This window comes from Girardinichthys multiradiatus, chromosome 3 (genome assembly GCF_021462225.1).
Source record: "Girardinichthys multiradiatus isolate DD_20200921_A chromosome 3, DD_fGirMul_XY1, whole genome shotgun sequence".
Lineage (NCBI taxonomy): Eukaryota > Metazoa > Chordata > Actinopteri > Cyprinodontiformes > Goodeidae > Girardinichthys > Girardinichthys multiradiatus.
Window position 1 is genome coordinate 32,178,069 of NC_061796.1, and position 18,905 is coordinate 32,196,973.

Below are 18,905 nucleotides of genomic sequence, written 5' to 3' on the forward strand. Positions count from 1 at the left end.
GCCAAAATGCCAGAAGTCCAGTGTCAAGTACCCACAGTCAGTGATGGTCTGGGGTGCCGTGTCAGCTGCTGGTGTTGGTCCACTGTGTTTTATCAAGGGCAGGGTCAATGCAGCTAGCTATCAGGAGATTTTGGAGCACTTCATGCTTCCATCTGCTGAAAAGCTTTATGGAGATGAAGGTTTCATTTTTCAGCACGACCTGGCACCTGCTCACAGTGCCAAAACCACTGGTAAATGGTTTACTGACCATGGTATCACTGTGCTCAATTGGCCTGCCAACTCTCCTGACCTTTACCCCATAGAGAATCTGTGGGATATTGTGAAGAGAACGTTGAGAGACTCAAGACCCAACACTCTGGATGAGCTAAAGGCCGCTATCGAAGCATCCTGGGCCTCCATAAGACCTCAGCAGTGCCACAGGCTGATTGCCTCCATGCCACGCCGCATTGAAGCAGTCATTTCTGCCAAAGGATTCCCGACCAAGTATTGAGTGCATAACTGTACATGATTATTTGAAGGTTGACGTTTTTTGTATTAAAAACACTTTTCTTTTATTGGTCGGATGAAATATGCTAATTTTGTGAGATAGGAATTTTGGGTTTTCATGAGCTGTATGCCAAAATCATCCGTATTAAGACAATAAAAGACCTGAAATATTTCAGTTAGTGTGCAATGAATCTAAAATATATGAATGTTAAATTTTCATCATAACATTATAGAAAATAATGAACTATATCACAATATGCTAATATTTTGAGAAGGACCTGTATATGCACTTTAGCTGTTTAAAATAAACGATTCACTAATTTAGAAGGTATTAGAAGCTGCTTTCATTTGTTACAAGATTTTGTAAAAAATCCAGGGTTTTTGGGCTATGTCTTGCCTTCAGAATATATTTGGACCATGTGTGGGTAAAACTACCAAATAAAATAAAATTATCTTAAGGTACAGCAGAACAAATAGAATTATAAGCAGCTTATTTGCATTGGTCAATTTGTATTTGTTGTTTAGCAGGGAAAGATTTTTAAAAGGTAACAGCTCATTTGAAACAGCCAGTCAGCTTTAGCTCATGGATTACAGAGCAACATTTCATGTACCAGGGTTGAAGCACATTTTCATAAATGACATTGTGACTAAATGTCTGAATGAATGACAGGTTTAGACCGGTCAATGCTCAAAACCTTTAAAAAACTTTCATGCCTAATACAAGATGAGAATTTTGGTTTTTAAACTAATATATGGGTCAGGTTAGAATGTGAAAAGCATGGTGCGCTTTAACATTTTCTCGTTGGTCTGTAATTTATCTAAAAAAAAGTCTCCCTGTATTTATCTAATTTCTCAAGAATGTGACCAAAACATCACAGAACCCCAAAGAACACAAAAACTCGAGCAAAAATAAGTATTTGTGCATTTAAGCTTGAATAACAACTAAACTGCATCGTGACAGCATGTTTTTGAGAAGTGCCGCAGCAGTGTCCTTTAACCCCAAGCGAACCCCACACCGATGCTCTGAGATTCAATGGTACAGCATGGTCATCACTTAGGCCCTTAGCAAGGAGTGTTGTGAGGCATAGCAACAACATGCTGCAGGGACAACATGAGTAACTCTGACAGCTTTAATCAGGCACTGCTGTGCATGCATGTGTATGCAACCCTTCTGACTCTGTATGTGCATGTGTGTGAGCTCTCGCTGCAGCATTACGGGCTCACAGCTGCAAATAGGCCAGTCTCAGTGAGAAGAACGTCCTCTGTGTGTCTGTCTTTGAACTCTTTGGCACTGTTACAGAAACACATGTGTCTTTTTTCCAGTGTTCATGAAATATTCTCTCTTTCCATATCGTCCTCGTCCTTGACATACTGTCGGTGTGTTCTAAGGATGCAGCATCCACCTAATTCCACATATCACATAATTTAATACTGTCCTAGTACATGTTTAAGCTTTTTAAAGATGTTTCAGTTGAAAAAATAATGCAAGAACTTTAAAAAGACAGTTACTTCCCTTCCATCAAGGTATACTTGCGTTTGTCTTGAATAAAGTGCTGACTCTGCATTGTCAGAACTGTAAACGTGCTGATATAGGCAGTAATGGCCGTCGGCTGATGTCTGCAGCCCTGTCTAACATGAACAGTGACACACTGATGACAAATCTGTGACTCCGGCCATCATTGCACTCTTTCTTACATTTTGCATAACCTTTAATGCTTCCGGCTCCTGATATATGGAGGTGTGCACACATCCTTATGATAGAACGACTGAAGAGACATTTAGGGGTGTTCATCACATGCAATATACTAAAACACACACATCTAGTCTTTTTGTGTTGCATAAGCACAGTATATATACAACAATCACAACCACGACGATTGGGATTCTAACCTTGTGCGTCCATTTTTTTTTTACAAAGATTTCAGCCTAGAGACTCGCGATGCTGCTGGATGCAAGCTGCGGGATTCTGCAGTAAAGCAGGAGGGGCAGTTTAGCCTTCCGATTGGCCCGCGACCCCCCATCAGACGCTCGAAATTATGATTGGCCACCTTCGACGGCGGTGGGCGGGTCCAATCGACCCCGTTCCCTTCGCCCATTCGCTCACGGAGGCGCTTCTTCCCCTGGCGGAGTGGTGCAGGCTGGAAGAAGGGGAGTACTGCGGCAGCCCGGCAGAGCCGCGGATGAGTGTCGAGTGCTGGGGAGGTAGCAGTGCGGCTCTGTTAGTTTTTTTCTTGCCGGGTCCTTTTCGCCGCAAGTATCAGCGAGCAGAGGAAGGAGCGGGTTCCACGCGTGATGCTCCGCTTGAGACCGCAACATTTCATCTGAAGAAAAAGACGTCTAACAGGAGAGAGAGGGCAACCTGACCTTTTTTTTTTTAAAGGTTTGAGCCACGCTTTGTTCCAACTATTTAGCCTAAACTACAGATAACTTATCGTCGGTGTGTTTAAAACTAAACAACTGCGCTTACACTGTTCTGCTTTTCAAGGCGAGGCATTTATACACAGACACATTCAACGTGAGGGACTGACACCTCTCAAGCGGTGCATCACCTTAGAGAAGAAGGGTAACTGCGCCAACATGGGGGTAAGAGCCACCATTTCCAACTTTCTTAATTGCGTTGTAGCCCAGCTGAAGTGGCCTGAAAAGTACGGGAGGTGGGATAGGGTGGTCACCTTACCTTTATCAGTATTATTAAAATACCGGTGCCGTGGTGTCATTTGGATATCCTTTACAGCCTGTGTGTCTGAGTGACATTGACTCTAATGCGGAACTATGTTTTACCCTGCTCTCTCTACATACTGCGACAAGCTGATGCAGCCAGAAGCTCCAGTCAGAACAGAGCCGCCGTGTATGGTTTTGTCGGATCCAGTTTAAGGGTTCAAGGGAGTTTGAATAAAGCAGAGCAGAAATAAGGTCGTCTTGTTAAGTGTCTCGTTTGCTGTGACCGTAACCTTGCGAGCCACAGTAGGCCCTAATCGGTTTATTCCTCCAGATTGCTCTTGTGTTGGGTGGGGGTTTGGGTGGTAGGGAACGCGTTATCTGCGCCCATCACTGTGTAATGATGTCATATTGAGGCGTTATATTCACATACTTTTGCAGCACTCTCTTTGTGATGGCTAAGCACCGTCCTCCTCTTCTTCTTCTCCTCCTCTCCGGCTCCTACCCAGCTGCCTCTGTCCCTTTGGAAGGCATTTAGCTCTGAGGACGCGTCCTTTCCACTGGATGCTGTCAGCTGAAGAGCCTCGGCACCCTCAATGACCCGTGCGTCATAATGCGGTTACCAGGAATAAGTGCCTCAACAGCTTATTTCTCCTTTCATTTGTGACATAACCGGGAGGCTCGGTAATCGCCAGCAATAGTCACACACTTGGGTACAGCACAGATTAATGAAACGATGCGATCTGGACTCCACGTCTTAAAACAAACATATCATAGCCTGTATGAATCCATTGGTGAATCTGCGGAACTTGGTGAAAAATTACTATCTGGGAGCTTGCATGTGAAGCAATAGCCGGTTTTGCGCAATTTTTTTGCTGCATCACCATGCGGTGATGCGAGTTGTAATTTTTAATCTAACGCAGCGGCGTGCGGGGCTGAATGATGTGGCGGCGTGACGCTGCAGACGGATCCAGAAGAAGGAACCCTCTGCAGCACCGGGAGATGAATTATGGGTCCGTGTGAGAGCCTTTTCTTTATAAATGTGCAGCATTGCGGGCACTGCGTCAGAAGGAGACAAGAGAACAGAAAGTGCTCACGCACGTATACTGCGGCTGATGTGGGGAGGTTTGGTTGTGGCTTTAATGGTGTGAGATGGGGATACGGTGTCCTTTAGGGGCACATTGCGTCCCTCCAGGAGCTGGCATTGTTGAAAACAGTAATTAGAGGAGAAAAGTGGTTATCTGTGAAGAATGCCGAGGAGACCATGAACGCTGGGAAGAACAGCTGGATATAAGTTCCTGAAATCCTATTAGTAGACGCTTCCTTTTTCATTTCTCGCTTCTTTCATTTTTCCTTCGAGAATGTCCTCTCGGCGCACTGTGCAGCGACTGTCCTTCCACAAGGCCGCAGGGGGCATCGCTTGCGACGCTATTTACTGCGTCAAACCAGGGGCGGGGCTTCTGCCGTGGAAATTCCCTGCATTGAGTTGTGATAGGCTGGCACCAGGAGCCACGCACAAAAGGGACAGCACTGATGCTATATAGAGAAAAAGCTTTAACATGTGTCAAGAACACAAGGAAGAATGAGGCATGAGACGTAAATAGATATTTCTAATTTTAGCAAGCATCCCTTCAGAAAAGGATTTACACACACACACACACACAGCCTCCACATCCTGCTCTTTTTTGTCCTTGCATTGAAGCAGTTTTGCCTTCCAGAGACTGAAACTGATTACTGTGAAGGAGGAATGTAAAATGAGATTTGCATCAAAGGCTTCACAGCGCATTGACTGCAGCTGTTCACCTTCAGGCACTTGATGCAGGATGTGGTGGTGGTGGGGCACTGATGAGAGAACTGGAAGAAGGGCAGATATGTGGTGGCTGCAGTTTCGCATGTGTAGTGATAAAGAGAGAAAGGAGTTAAAGTGATGATGACTGAGTATGGACGAAGAGAGGGGGAGGGCTGCTTGATTGTATATCCTTTTACAGGATAATGACCTAAAGCTCACATTACCGTGGCTTGTGTTTCCTCCTGTAGCACCGTGTGGGATTGGTTATTAGGGGCAGAGGAGATAGATGGGCAGCAGGAGGTGGTGTGGGTCTGGGTGCTAAGGTTTAATGATCAGCGATGATAGAAAAAATAACATGTTACAGTGTTTGTCAGAAGGTCATGGTGCCTGAGAGGAGCCTCTCTTAGCATTAGGTCCCCTGTAAGACTTGACTCTCTAATTAACATAGGGTGTAAAGGTTTCTAGGACAGCGTGTGCATTTATATTTGCACCACTGAAGCATGCGCAGGGATAGGAGACATTAGGCTTTAATAAAGGTAATGAAGGAGCTGTATGGCTGCTGCTGCAGAGGCCCAGCCCTCAGTTTGGTGCAGAGTGCTGCACCTGCTGCATGATGCTTTGCGGTGGCTGAATAGTCCCTCACGATGCAGAAACCAGCATCAAAAAAGGTTTGTATAAGATGTGTTCCCCTACATGTGTCCCGGGATACAGTTAAAGTCAATATGCTCCTCCTTTTCATTTAACGTGACAGGGCCGATCAATAAGAAGCAAAAAAAGACAAACAGTGAGAACACCGCTCAGGAACATTCTGATTTCTCTCATGCTTCAGCAACAAACCTGCAGTTAGACTAAAGGTTTCTACATGTTTCTTTGGCTTAAGGAAATCAATATTCCTAAAAGATTACATATGAGCTTGATCGCTTCAGCTACACCCTACTGTGATACAAGCACTAAGTGAAAATGTACCCTGATTTTCACATGCAGATGTTCTTTGTTCTCCTGCCCACTTCAGCTGACCAACTGGATTTTGGGATTTAATTACAATGATCCCTTAGATTAGCCATTAGAACAGATTTTTCAAAGTAATAAGCTTGTTCATCAAAATAATTACTGCTTTTCTGACCTTCCAGATTGTCAATCTAATTATTGTAACTAAAGTCATTGCTAGGACTCTCCAAATATTCTCTCTCCAATACTCTAAGGCAACTCCACATTTGGTAATGTATAATGTCCTCCTACTGCAACTTGATGCCATAGTTAAATCAAGATTTGATTCTGATTGGCTGATCAGTACCTTAAGACAAGTCATCTCCTGGAAGCTTTGGATGCCGGGAAGCCATCCTTTATCGGAAGACGTTTGGTAGATAACTTTTCTTGTTCTCTCAGATACTATACGGAAAGTTCAAATTGGGTAATGTAATGTAATAATTTCCTCCCCCAGTCACCTAGTTGCTCTAGTGGAACTCGTAGATTGGTTGATTGGCCCTTGTTGACCTAGGCTGGCTGGAATTGCAAGTTCTAGTGAAGCGCACTCCTGCAGAAAATCAAAATACCCATATTACTAATTTCCTGCAGAGAGATGTTAACAATGAATATATTATAGAAAGTTACTGAAAATAATTTGTCAAAGCCAGCACAAAATGTCCCCAAAGCAGGTTGATGCAAGTCAGAACTAAATCTCCGGTGGCAGACAGCTTCTTTTCATACCTGAAAATATGCAGTACAAAATGAATAAAACTGCAAAAGCACTAAACAGCAATGGGGCAAAATAACCAACACCCATCTAAAATGCATGTTTTTGACTGAGTAGACAAGGTTTGTCGACACATTTACATGAATAAATGTGCATTTAACTACCCTATCCATGAAAGACGGGTCTGTACCTTTAAACTTAACCCAGGATCCCCTGTAATTATTTAAAGTTGCAGACTACTTTTCCCATAATACACAGAAGCTAACCCATCTTTCCTCTAAAGGTCAAGCTGTCCTTTAAGGCATTACTTTAAAGCAAGATTACATTAGACATAGTGATTGATATGGCCAAAAGTTTCCAACTTAACATGCTGATGGTCTCCCATAAAGAAAACGGTTCAGGAGGGGTAGGTTGCCTGACTACAGCAACATGACTAATTCAAGGTGTTGTCCTGGATATGCATGTGTCCCTGCACGAGTAAATCAAGGCACAATGTGTAACACTGCACTGACACAATGGACAAGGACTATGTCCTTGGTTTCATTTGAGTTTGAAGATTAACAGCAAACAGTGAAAGTTTTCATTGAATTTAACTTAAATTTAATGTTTTGTCCACTGGATTTTTCACATTATGCCTGGAATCATACAATGATGTGTGATGAATATCAGCTACTTTAAAACACACTGATCTTCATTACTTAATCAGTCTGATTGGTTATGAACAATCAAATCACTCTCATAACTTACCTATGGCTTTTAGAGGAAAGATCAAGTCTAACACAAGCCAGTGACAACGAATCAAGTCTAATGTAAATAAAAAATCTACAGATGACTTATTAATAAATATAAGAGGTGGATGCTGCTACATATACATGTTTTAAACCCGATGTAAACTAGTATCTAGCCACTGTGTGTAACTCCTTTATGATGAAGTCACACAGTTACGCTGTCCTTTCTGTTGCATGACCAGATGAAGACGATGACAGGCCAGACAGATGGGCTGGAGGAAGTAAAATAGAAAGGGGGGGGGGGGGGGGTTATGGCTGAAGAAGGGATTTAAAGTTGGGTTGTATATTTTTTTTATCTTTAGAGTGAACACAAGGCAGATGATTGAGAGCTAAAGAGAGTTAATCTCTCTTTGTGTTTGAAGGGTTCAGAGGTTGTTTTTGTAATCATCCACATTCTTCTGCGTTAAATATTTATCTGTCACAGATATTATTTGATCAAATCAGCACGGTGCATGTCCTTCATTTTCACAAAGCCTGAGGAAGAGAGTTTCCTCAGTTGTTTTTCCCTTTTCGCATTCTTTATATTTAGAGAGACTTCTTGTAATCTCTCCAATTTCCAGATATCTCCTGCTTTTGACATCTTTTCCCTTTACTAAAAGAAAAGATAAAAAGATTCCCCACATTACTCTCGAGGCTATGGATACACAGAAACCAAACAAATATTTAATAGCCTCTTTTTCATAGCATCTACGTAGGAACCATCGAGTTTACCCCGCCTCAAGACAAACACACAGCTCTCACGTAAATGTGAAGGTTTAATTTATAAACTTGTTTTTTCCTGAGTGTTTAAAACAGAGGCAGTGTAGAAGGAGAAGCACACAGTGGGCTTATCCAGTGCTGTAATCAGTGCTTAATCCCAGCAGTCAGGTCCCTTGTTCTCCAGCCTGAGCCCCCCTACTCTGGCTCAGAGCCCTCCGTCTTCCTGCAGAAGCAGATGACCCAATGACTTCACAAGGTTGCACGAAAACATAATCAGTGATAAATTGATAGCAAATTTACATTCCACTGTAGTAATACTAGACATTTAAGCCATTCTAAGCATATTTTAAACGACGCTTTGCTGTTTTTTCATTAGACTGTTGGAAGAAAGGACAGAGCCAACAGAATAACATGAGCCTTAATGGTACAATGGTAACTTATTAATTTATAATTACCATGGCTCTGACTAACAACCCTATAAGCCTTTACTAAAAGCATTCTGCATACTCACTTATATGATTAATAATTCTTCAATAAAGCCTTCTTTTGATATACATGTGTGGATCAGTACTACAAGGCAAAAGTTAAAGCAGGAAACACAAATCTAGAGATTCAGTTTGGCAAAATAATTAAAGAGGTTAAGCATTTTGACTTTCATTAGGTCTGACCAGGTTATTATTTAATTACTTCATCAGCACATATTAAACATAAAAGCAGTCCTAAAGATGTAAATGTGCTCTTTTGAGGCGTAGAGTTTCTCAACTTTATGCATATTTTAGCCCAACAATGACGCAGAACAGAGGTCGAGGTCCTTCACACTCTGCCTGGATAGAACAAAGTGAAGAGATGACCCAGATTCAATCTAATGTCCACCTCTAGTTACATTTTAAGATGGTAAGAGCTAAGTATCCAGTTATGTGCATCTGGTTTTAGGTTCATGCATTCGGTTGTACAGTCATCATGTGGCAAGAGCTCATGAAAACCGACCACTTTTAAAACACAGGGAAGATATTCTGCACATTTTCTGTCCATTTATCCACTGTCCATTGACTGATATTATGATATAGGTCTCATGTAACAGAGAAGCAGAAGTGATTGTTATCATATAGTGTAGGGAAAGGAAGTACAGCAAATACTGTATGCACAGTACCAGGGAAGAGTATTCATACAGATTGAACTTCTTTGCATTTTGTCACAACCACAAACTTTATGTAAGAGACCAACACAGAGTAGTACAAAACTGTGAAGTGGAAGGAAAAAGATACATGGAAACGATGAATGGAAAGTGTGGCGTGGACCTGTATTCAGCCTCCTTTACTATGATACCTCTAAATACAGTAAAGCGCTACCTACAACATTCAAGAGTTACCATCTGTTTGTAATTTAATCTCAGTTTCCTGAGGCCACTGTGGTTTGAGAACATTAGTGAATAAGCAACATCATGATTACAAAGACCAACATGTGGAAGGAGGTTTTCTGGCCTGATGAGAGACCAAAAGCAAACTTTATGCGTGAAGGAAAACTAACAATGTACACCACCCTGAATTTTACATCCCTATGATGTTAACATGGTGGGGGCAGCATCATGCTGTGGGGATACTTTTCTTCAGCAGGGACAGGGAAACTAGTCAGAGTTAAGATTGGAAGATGGATGGAGTTATTACAGGGCAATCCTGGTAAAACACCTAATAAAGGCTGGAATATTGGCAGAGGTTCACCTTCCAGCAGGACAACCCTAAATTCAGTCAGAACTGCAATAGAATGGTTAAGATCCAGGTATATTCATGTGTTAGAATGGTCCAGTCAAAGCCCAGATTTAAGCCCAATCATCTGTGGCAAAAATTGTTGTTCAGAGATGTTTAGCTGAATGAGCGTACGTTGCTTTGCAAAGAACAGGGGTCACAAAATTCAATTGGTAGAAGTGCAAAGCTACAGGAGATAAAACACGCATACCACGTATCAGGTTCCTTTCACTTAACAAAACTACTTGGTGTTGATCTATTAAATAAAATATGCTCAAATTACACCGAAGCCTGCAGTAGTAGAATGACAAAACCTGGAAAGCTCAAAGCTAAACACATTCAATGGGAAGAAATGGAGACGTTGCACTCTGTATGTTTCCATCTGAATAACACTTCCTCTTATGTTGTCACCACACTGAAACCGGATGCAGGGGCAGTCCTACATTGGTGCACACTTGAAAACTAATTTCAGTTCTGCTGCGAAGCCCCAATTATGTGCCGCAAAAGAGGAACCTAAAAGAAAACAACTTCCCTTTTTCAGTTAAATCCATAATCAGTTTGCAAGCTTCAACCTGAAGGTCATGCTTAAAATGATTGTGCCACACCTAACCCGAGCACAAGCACCACAGACCCAAGATTTTACTTGACTGCTAGCCATGTGTGAGCTACTTGAAGTTTAAATATAGGAGGAAATAAATTAAGAAAAATACAATAAAATAGAAATGTAATGTTTTGAAGATATTAAGCAACTCTCGACATTTTTATTGTCTCTTTATTTCATCATAACATAAAGAGGTGCCTGTTTCGCCACACCCCTCACATCTTCCTCTTTCTCCTACTGCCGCAGTGCATGTAGATGCTGCTCAGACTATAGACAATTCAGTGACTCACCTCTGCTCACCCAGTCTCATACAGACATAAGCACATTAAAACATGCAAACCAGTTCTTGGAATCCAGCAGTGGCCTTAGACAAGCAGCAGTGAATGTGGGGTCCAGTTACAGATGCATCAATATTTCCTCATCCTGGATAACATCAGGGGATCCTCAGAGTACCAGACCACTGCTGAGCTTCGTCACCATGCCAGCAGCTAAGCCGCTCACCATGGTAACTTGCTCTCCTAACAGTTTTTAATCTGACAAGGGCAGACGTTCAGAATAGTTCAGAAATAAATTGAAAACAAATACTGAAACAGTGGCTTAATCCAGTTATCAATATTTTAAATGCATTTTGTCGAGCTAAAATGTCTCTGGATGTTAGTGATTATTCTGTAGTTTATGAGGGAGCAGCAAGGTTTTACTGTTTCCCAATAATGAAAGGGATAAACGTGTCCATCGTTCTGTTTTTCCTCTGTGCTTGTGGGGGAGTGAGTGTATGTAATTTCAGCCTCAAGTCTCTGTTTCCTTCTTTAGGACAGAGGGGGCTCATTGAATTACTCAGATACGTTGAAGACAGCTGGATAGCTGGACAGAAACACAAAGGCAGGACAATTGAGCATAGATAAACACAAAATATGGATAACAAGAGACATTTATTTTTACAGTGCTTGCAAAAGCATTCCATAATCTCTGACATTTTTCCAATTTTGTTACGTTACAACCACAACGTTTATGGACAAGTACACAAAAAAAGTCCCATGTGCAGTTTGCCACAAGTCATGTAGGGGAAGAAGGTGCTCTGCTCTGATTAGACCAGAATTTGGCCTACTTTTTTGTAGAGAAAAACTAATACTGCACATCAGCCTAGGCCAACCACAGAACATAGTGATGACGGCATCATGCTGTGGATGTTCTTTTCTTTAGCAGGAACATGGAAGCTGGTAGGAGTCAATGAGAAGATGGACGAAGCAAACACAGGGTAATCCCGGCAAAAAATAACTGACATGAGAGTGGAGTGGAGGTTCCTCTTCCAGCAGGACAGTGACTCCAAACATACAAAAGCTTAGATCAAGTTTGTGTGTTAGAATGACCCAGTTAAAGCCTGGACCCAAATCTGATTGAGAATCTGTGGCAAACTTGAAATCTGATTTTCAGAAATGCTCTCCATCCAACCTAAAAACCAAGTATACTTTTCTATACACTTCATAATTTTGCCATACTTTTTTTGGTGTATAACATAAAATTTCATTAAAATACAACAAGTTTGTTTCTGTCACGTAAACAGTTTTTTAAATATAATCTTTATTGTTCCTAATGTTAAATTTATGAATCAGTTTGTTCTGATATTTCCTCTTTGGCAAGCACATAGTGAGTACACCTTACCCAGTGTACTTTAATCCGACAAGGATAAGTTGAGCTCATTTACTTTTACTGTGAGTCACGCTCAGAAATATGCTCTCATTCATTTTTGTAAATAACACCTTTAGGCACACATCTAACTGAAAAAAAAATATGATTTATTAACACTTAATGATGTTGAGATCTGTTAGAGTGCTATCAGTGTGGGTCAGAACACTGAATGGAAGGTGACAACACCTACTCCTCGTGCTCTCTCGGACTGTCCCCAACCCTTTCTTCGCCTGGTTTCCTCTCACCTACCACCGGCATCTCTTTTTCCATGTGCCTAGTCCTGTCTGCCATCCACCTCATTCATCATTCCCCCTTTCAAACCACATCTATTGTCCGAGCTTATGCAGCTGTGTAAGCTCGTGTGACTTTCAGATGTTTGTGTCCGTATTATAACTGTGATCATATACAGGGGCAGTATGTTGGTTTTGAAAGGACTGTTAAACAATGAAAAGGCACAAAATACAGCTGCCAGTCTCTCACGAATGAAGCTGAGGTGTAAAACTACTCTTAGCTATAATGTTGCATAACATATCGCACAACAGCCCTGATCACTAACGGATAATATCCCACATTAATTATACACATATGTACCTGTGTCAACAAACCTCCACTACACCTCCTTTTTTCTCAGGGCTAACTCTCACATACCTATGACCTGTCTTAGTGGGGATCAGCAGCAGTACTTTTCCACTACACCAGTCTCTCTGTGTGCAGCCTCTTCCTCACCAGGCCTGCCTGGACATGCTGCAGTAAGAGATTTGCTTACCTGCTCTCTTGTTACCCAACTGTGCATGTTTGCATATGAGTGTGTGCGAGTGTGTGTAAATTTTTTAGTCAGGTCAAACGGCTCCCTCATGCTGACACACTGCTCTCCGCCCGACAAACTCGAATGAAGGGTTTTATTGTTTGCTCTCAGCTCAGAAGTGGTCGTTGAGCAACCCAATGGCGCCGCTTAATTAAGTGAGAGTTGTCATGTATATCTGGTATCATAAAACCTCTATCCATAGAGAAACCTAAGAGACAGGTTTTTGAAACCAAAGAAAAACAGAATAACACAGGGGCTTGATTTCCCAGAGAATTTTGCACATTGGCAGCACAATTGTGATTGAATTGGGAGATGCAAAGGCAAGTAGCCCATCTCTTTGTTCCAGTGCAGGTGTGTTTGGTTTGGTGCGGTTTGTTTGGGCAAGTCCGTCAACATAGGTGGAAAATTTCAGATCATAATTCATACTCCCCTTGCTGCTTTATTATCTCCTTAACCCACTCATTATAAAATAAACACACTTTGAGTATTTACCTTAAAGGTCATATACGTCGTTTATTGTCATTGTAATGGAAGTTAGCTGCTGTTTGATGAGGTTACTTCCTAGTTTCACCACTAGAGAGCACCAAGTCAAATAAATTGAGAGCAATTTTCACTAAATTACACCCATGCCAATGTAGACCTTTTGATAAATTAAGTATAAATAATAATAAATTGTGATTTATTCTCTTTCAGATCATTTCCTGTGTTGTCATTATCCTTAAAGCTTTCCTTCAGTTACAAAATACTTTGATGACCAGATTGCTAAGCTGCTGTCCACTGAGACCCTCTTGTCTCCTGAGGGACAATTTCTGTCATCTCTGGCCCTTGATAAGCCATATTTGCCTTGATTTGACCCAGAGGTCAAGTTGATCAAAACAGTTGAAATATTGTTAAAGATCTAACAGAAAAATAATGGAGCTGGAAGACCCCTGGTAATATCTAGACCACTAATACAGTTTTAGTTTCTTCTTTGACTATACACAGTTGGGCTTTCTAGCAGATAAGAAACTTGTTTGTATTACCCAGTGTTGACCTCATGGAAGGAAGTTTCATATCTAAACTTTTAAATGTATTTTGTTAGGATTTTATGTGATAGATCAACACAAATTAGTGCATCTGTGAAGTGGATAGATACCTGTTTACAAATGCTATATATAAAAAGTGTGAATATGTATTGCTCTCGCCTACATCTAATCCCCTTAAACAAAATCCAGTGCCAACGGTTGCCTTCAAAAGTAGCTGAATTAATAAATAGGGCTAAACTCTGTTTAATTTAATCTCAGTATAAATCCTACTGTTCTGCGAAGGCCTCAGACGTTTGTTATAGAACATTAGAAACAAACAGCATCATGAAAATCTACACTAGACGGGTCAGAGATGAAAACTTTTAGATGATAACATAACTGAACTTTTGGCCATCGTGTAACATGTTATATGTGGTGGCGAGTTATCACTGCACATCACCCTGAACACTTTATTCTAATGTTAAAAGGCAGCATCATGCTGTGAGGATGCTTTCCTTCAGCAGGGACTAGAAAGCTGGTCGGATTTAAAAAACAAGGCAGTCCTGGTTGAAAACCAGTTAAAGTTGCTGCAAGAGACTTAAGTCTGGAGCGGATGTTTGTGTTCCAACAGGATGACCTACAAACTTACAGCTACAATGGAATAGTTTATATCAAAGCATATTCATGTGTTTGTATTACCTAATCAAAGTCTAGACCTAAATTCAAGTAAGAATCTTGCGCGAGACTTATAAATCGCCGTTTAAAGAAACTCCCCGTCCATTTCTTATTAGGCTTGAGCTGTTGTGCAAAAAAAGAATGAGCCACAATTTTAGTCTCTAGATGTTCAGAGCTGGTGGAGACATTAGTGTTGGTCTATTATATAAAATCCTAATAAAGACATTGAAGTTTCTGGTTGTAAATTTAAATATTGAAGGCTTCGAGGGGTAAAAATATTTTTGCTAAATGCTGTGCCATGTTTTAAAATTTGTACTTGCTTTTAGTCATTTACTTTTTTGAATAGTTTTTCTGTATCTCCTATTTGTGATGCTTCTTTGCCAGGTCCTCGTTGTAAGTGAGAATTGGGTCTTAATCGACCCACCTGGATAAATAAAGGTACAAAGACTTTTAATGTGTCTGATGTTTGTCCTATGGGTTGATTTTTACTCATCTTGACAACAAATTGTCCTTGAGGACTTTGCCCTAATATCATAAAGCATATTAGAATCTGAGAAAAAGAGCTTTGATGAGTCTGTAGCCTCGGTTTCTGCTCTGCCTCCCTCTGATTTCCTCACAGCTTGCTGCTTTGTAATTAAATAAAAAAGAGCAGGTTAAACCATTTGCACTCTATTACGTTGTGATGTGTCCATCTGGGTGTTGTGTTTGTCAGAGCATTTGATCAGTGGATATCAGCAGAGTCTGGCAGAACACACTACAGGTTAACGCTTTGATGTGACTTTACAGTGTGCTTATAATAGTAATAATTTCAGGCATACAACCTTAAAATAGCATTTTTTATTTTAATGTTTTTAATCTATTACTTTCCACACCAACTGAGAATACCCGACCTCTCAAGGCCACCTCACAGGGCTACAACATTGCTTACAGTGAGCCTAAAACCATAGAAAAACATCAATCATCCCCAATTTCCTGTGCAGTGTGTGAATGATAAATACTTTTGGGAAGATACACAAGACCCTAAATGCATTTTGGTGAATTATTTTTATTTATTTAAGAGCTGCTAAAATTAAGCACGAAGGCTGTCTCCTCAGTCTAGTCCGAGGGCATGTATAAAACATGTGTGTGTGTCTGTAGTATGGACGTTCAGACAGTTACCGCGTTGCCACCACACAGGACAAAGATGACCGATCCCCCAAGAAGAAGAAGGGGGTCAAGGACATGGATGACCTGAAGAAGGAAGTGCCCATTGTAAGTAAAACATTCTCTAAACCTCTTAATATGTTTTCTAACTAAATACGTTTTAAATCAGTTTACTTTGCAACGTATCAATTGGGTCATTTTTAAATTATTATTTTTTTTAAACACTCTATGCCTTTGGTAAAGGAGAAACAACAAATAATTTTTAAAGAAAGCCAAAATGATGTTTTTTGCCCATTAGAGGGGTTTGACTTTTTATCGGGATGCTGTGAGTTTGACTCCACATTTCAGCTCAAGAAACAGACATCAGGGCTGCCATACCTGGCTGCCCTAAGACTCTAATCTCTCAGGTGAAATGCATGCATGGAGTACATTTATAATTAATTTGTATTTTCTTTAAACCCGTTATATATCCTATATTTGTTTTTGTTCAGGACTTTTTTCCAGTTATTATTGCATGGATAAATGCATATAAACACAAAATTTCTGACATCTCAGGGTTTTAACAAGTGTTTGTATGTGTTTCTTTGTGTCTTTGTTTTGATTTGTGTTTCCAGACGGAACATAAGATGTCTATAGAGGAAGTATCCAGAAAATTCCAGACTGATATTGTCCAGGTGGGTCTTGTTTTCAAGGTTTACCACTGGGTGGCAGCAGACAGTTAGTATTCAAGAGTTCCTTAAGGACTGCAAAGGCAAACCAAGAAATATAGATATATAAACACCGAGTCAGAAGTTTTCATCCACTCGTCATCAGCATGAATGGCATTTTAATTTTACTTTCTTATGAAGCATTTATAACCTTCTTATTTATTCTTTAGCAACTTGCACCATGTGCTGTTTGTAGCCACCAACAAGCTTCTGACATAATTCTGGCAAGGTATTTGACCACTGTTCTTGGCATAAATAGTAGAATTAATTTAAACTGGTTTGTGTCCAGACACGGACCTGCATTTTAAGGAAAATCCACTGTCCAATAGTGCTAAGGTCCAGGCCATTCCAGAAACTGGATATTAGCACGTGTTGTTCATTTAACCAGCTCTTAATGTGGGTTTGGGATCTTTGTCTTGTTGGAATATTAAAATAATCCAGGGACCACCAAGGCTGAAGCTGATCATAAACTGGAAGATGCTGAAACATCAGCGTCCCGGTCCACAGGGACCTGAGTTAAGCATCAGCATGGACTGAGAAACCACAGAGTTTGACTGAGATGTGCAGTTAGACGAGCAAACATTTTTTTCTTATGTTATATTATAGGATGTACAACAGTTTGTTATTGTTTTTACAAGTGCTTTATAAATAAAATTGACTTAACTTATTTGGCTGCAATAACAAGAAAAATGTATGGAATACAGGTGTTGGTCTACACACGGTGGTGGTAGTATTATGTTGTGGGTCTGTTTAGCAGCTAGCGGTACTGATATAGATAGAATAATAACAGAAAATGACCTAAACACACATCAATCCTGGATTTGGAATAGATAAAGGTGGCTAAAATCAAGCTTCTGTGCTTGGTTCTTTGGGCTTCTGAGCATGCTCAGAAGCCAGGTCAGTGCAAGGAAACCTACCAGTTTAAACACATTTTACCATTTCTACCAAGAACAGGGGTCTAATATCCAGCCAGAGTCTTATCATAAGCTTGCTGATGGTTGAAAAACTTTGTGGTTTCTTTGCTAAAAGACTTCCATACAAATATAAAGTTAGGATATATGTAAATATTTGAACCTTTGTGTATAATTTTTATCTTGTGTGGATTAGATAAGTCCACAATAAATACAACCTTGTGGACCTTATTTTTGCTATAAAATCATTGAAATTGTATGTCTTATTATCAGTTCAACCTGATAACATCAATTTCCACCGTGAGTGTCCATAAACCTCTGACTGACTCTGTAATCACAAGTCTCTCCTAACGTCATTTAAGTCAACGTTTCTCCTTCCTCACGTCTCTGTCCAGGGCCTGACCAATGCCAGGGCAGCAGAGATTCTGCTCCGAGATGGTCCCAATGCTCTCACCCCTCCGCCCACCACCCCGGAGTGGATCAAGTTCTGTCGCCAGCTGTTTGGTGGGTTCTCCATCCTGCTGTGGACCGGCGCCATTCTCTGCTTTCTAGCCTACGCCATCCAGGCAGCCACAGAGGACGACCCTGCAGGCGACAATGTGAGCAAAATCCATATACCGTTGCACAGTTTCTCCATAAACACCTACATCCACATATAGCCCAACTAGACCTCATTAATGCATCCGTCACACTCAGGAGTGTGGCTTTGCTCTTCACACCTGTACAGATGTTTAACTGTTTCTCTGTCTCTTCTCCACCACAGTTGTACTTAGGTATTGTGCTCACAGCTGTAGTCGTCATCACTGGCTGCTTCTCATACTTCCAAGAGGCCAAGAGCTCCAAAATCATGGAGTCTTTTAAGAACATGGTGCCACAGGTAAGGTAGTTCCCATCAACTCTTTCCAGCTTTCCTGTCCCAGATGAAAAGCATCCCCACAGCCTAATGCTGGCACCACTATGTTTAAATAAAATATGAAATATATATCTGGAAATGTATGGAGAATGTACTTACAAACCCTTTAACTCAGTACATTAATTACTTTTAAAGATTAAACAATCTGACACATACAAATGCTTGTTCAGTAACATTAAATGTCTCAGTAAAAGTTTGATTTGGCCCTCCTGCCTACAAACATTGCACTTGAGGTAATACCCATTTGTCAGTTAATATACTGACAAGCAGACAGTATTTAAATAATTAGATGCTGTCTGCTTTAATATCTAATGCTTTAAATTTACTGGATTATCTCATATTTTACATAGTTGAATGTAAGAAGACCTCAAACTCCTCAGAAGCAGTTTAATAAAATGTTTATGTATTTCCTAACCCGTGCACCTGCAGCAAGCGCTGGTGATCCGTGAGGGTGAGAAGGTGCAGCTCAACGCTGAAGAAGTGGTGGCCGGAGATCTGATTGAAGTAAAGGGAGGAGACAGGATCCCTGCTGACATCAGGGTGGTTTCTGCTCACGGCTGCAAGGTACAAATACAGACTCAGATAAATGCAAATGTCAGTCTACA

The 18,905-nt window shown here is 40.8% G+C and overlaps 1 protein-coding gene across 2 annotated transcripts in view; it reads left to right on the plus strand.

The window, feature by feature from the left end:
• Positions 1-2,621: 2,621 nt before the first annotated feature.
• atp1a3b (ATPase Na+/K+ transporting subunit alpha 3b) overlaps positions 2,622-18,905 on the plus strand; it is a 29,427-nt gene continuing 13,143 nt past the window's right edge. The window contains exons 1-7 of one of the 2 annotated variants that reach the window (XM_047361959.1): positions 2,622-2,866; positions 2,972-3,069; positions 15,803-15,877; positions 16,384-16,443; positions 17,783-17,986; positions 18,151-18,264; positions 18,730-18,864. In XM_047361959.1, coding sequence (XP_047217915.1) covers positions 3,064-3,069; positions 15,803-15,877; positions 16,384-16,443; positions 17,783-17,986; positions 18,151-18,264; positions 18,730-18,864 — 594 coding nt within the window. In that variant the 5' untranslated portion in view covers positions 2,622-2,866; positions 2,972-3,063. Of the gene's footprint in view, positions 2,867-2,971; positions 3,070-15,763; positions 15,878-16,383; positions 16,444-17,782; positions 17,987-18,150; positions 18,265-18,729; positions 18,865-18,905 lie in introns of both variants that reach the window. The other variant, XM_047361960.1, reaches the window with a different exon arrangement.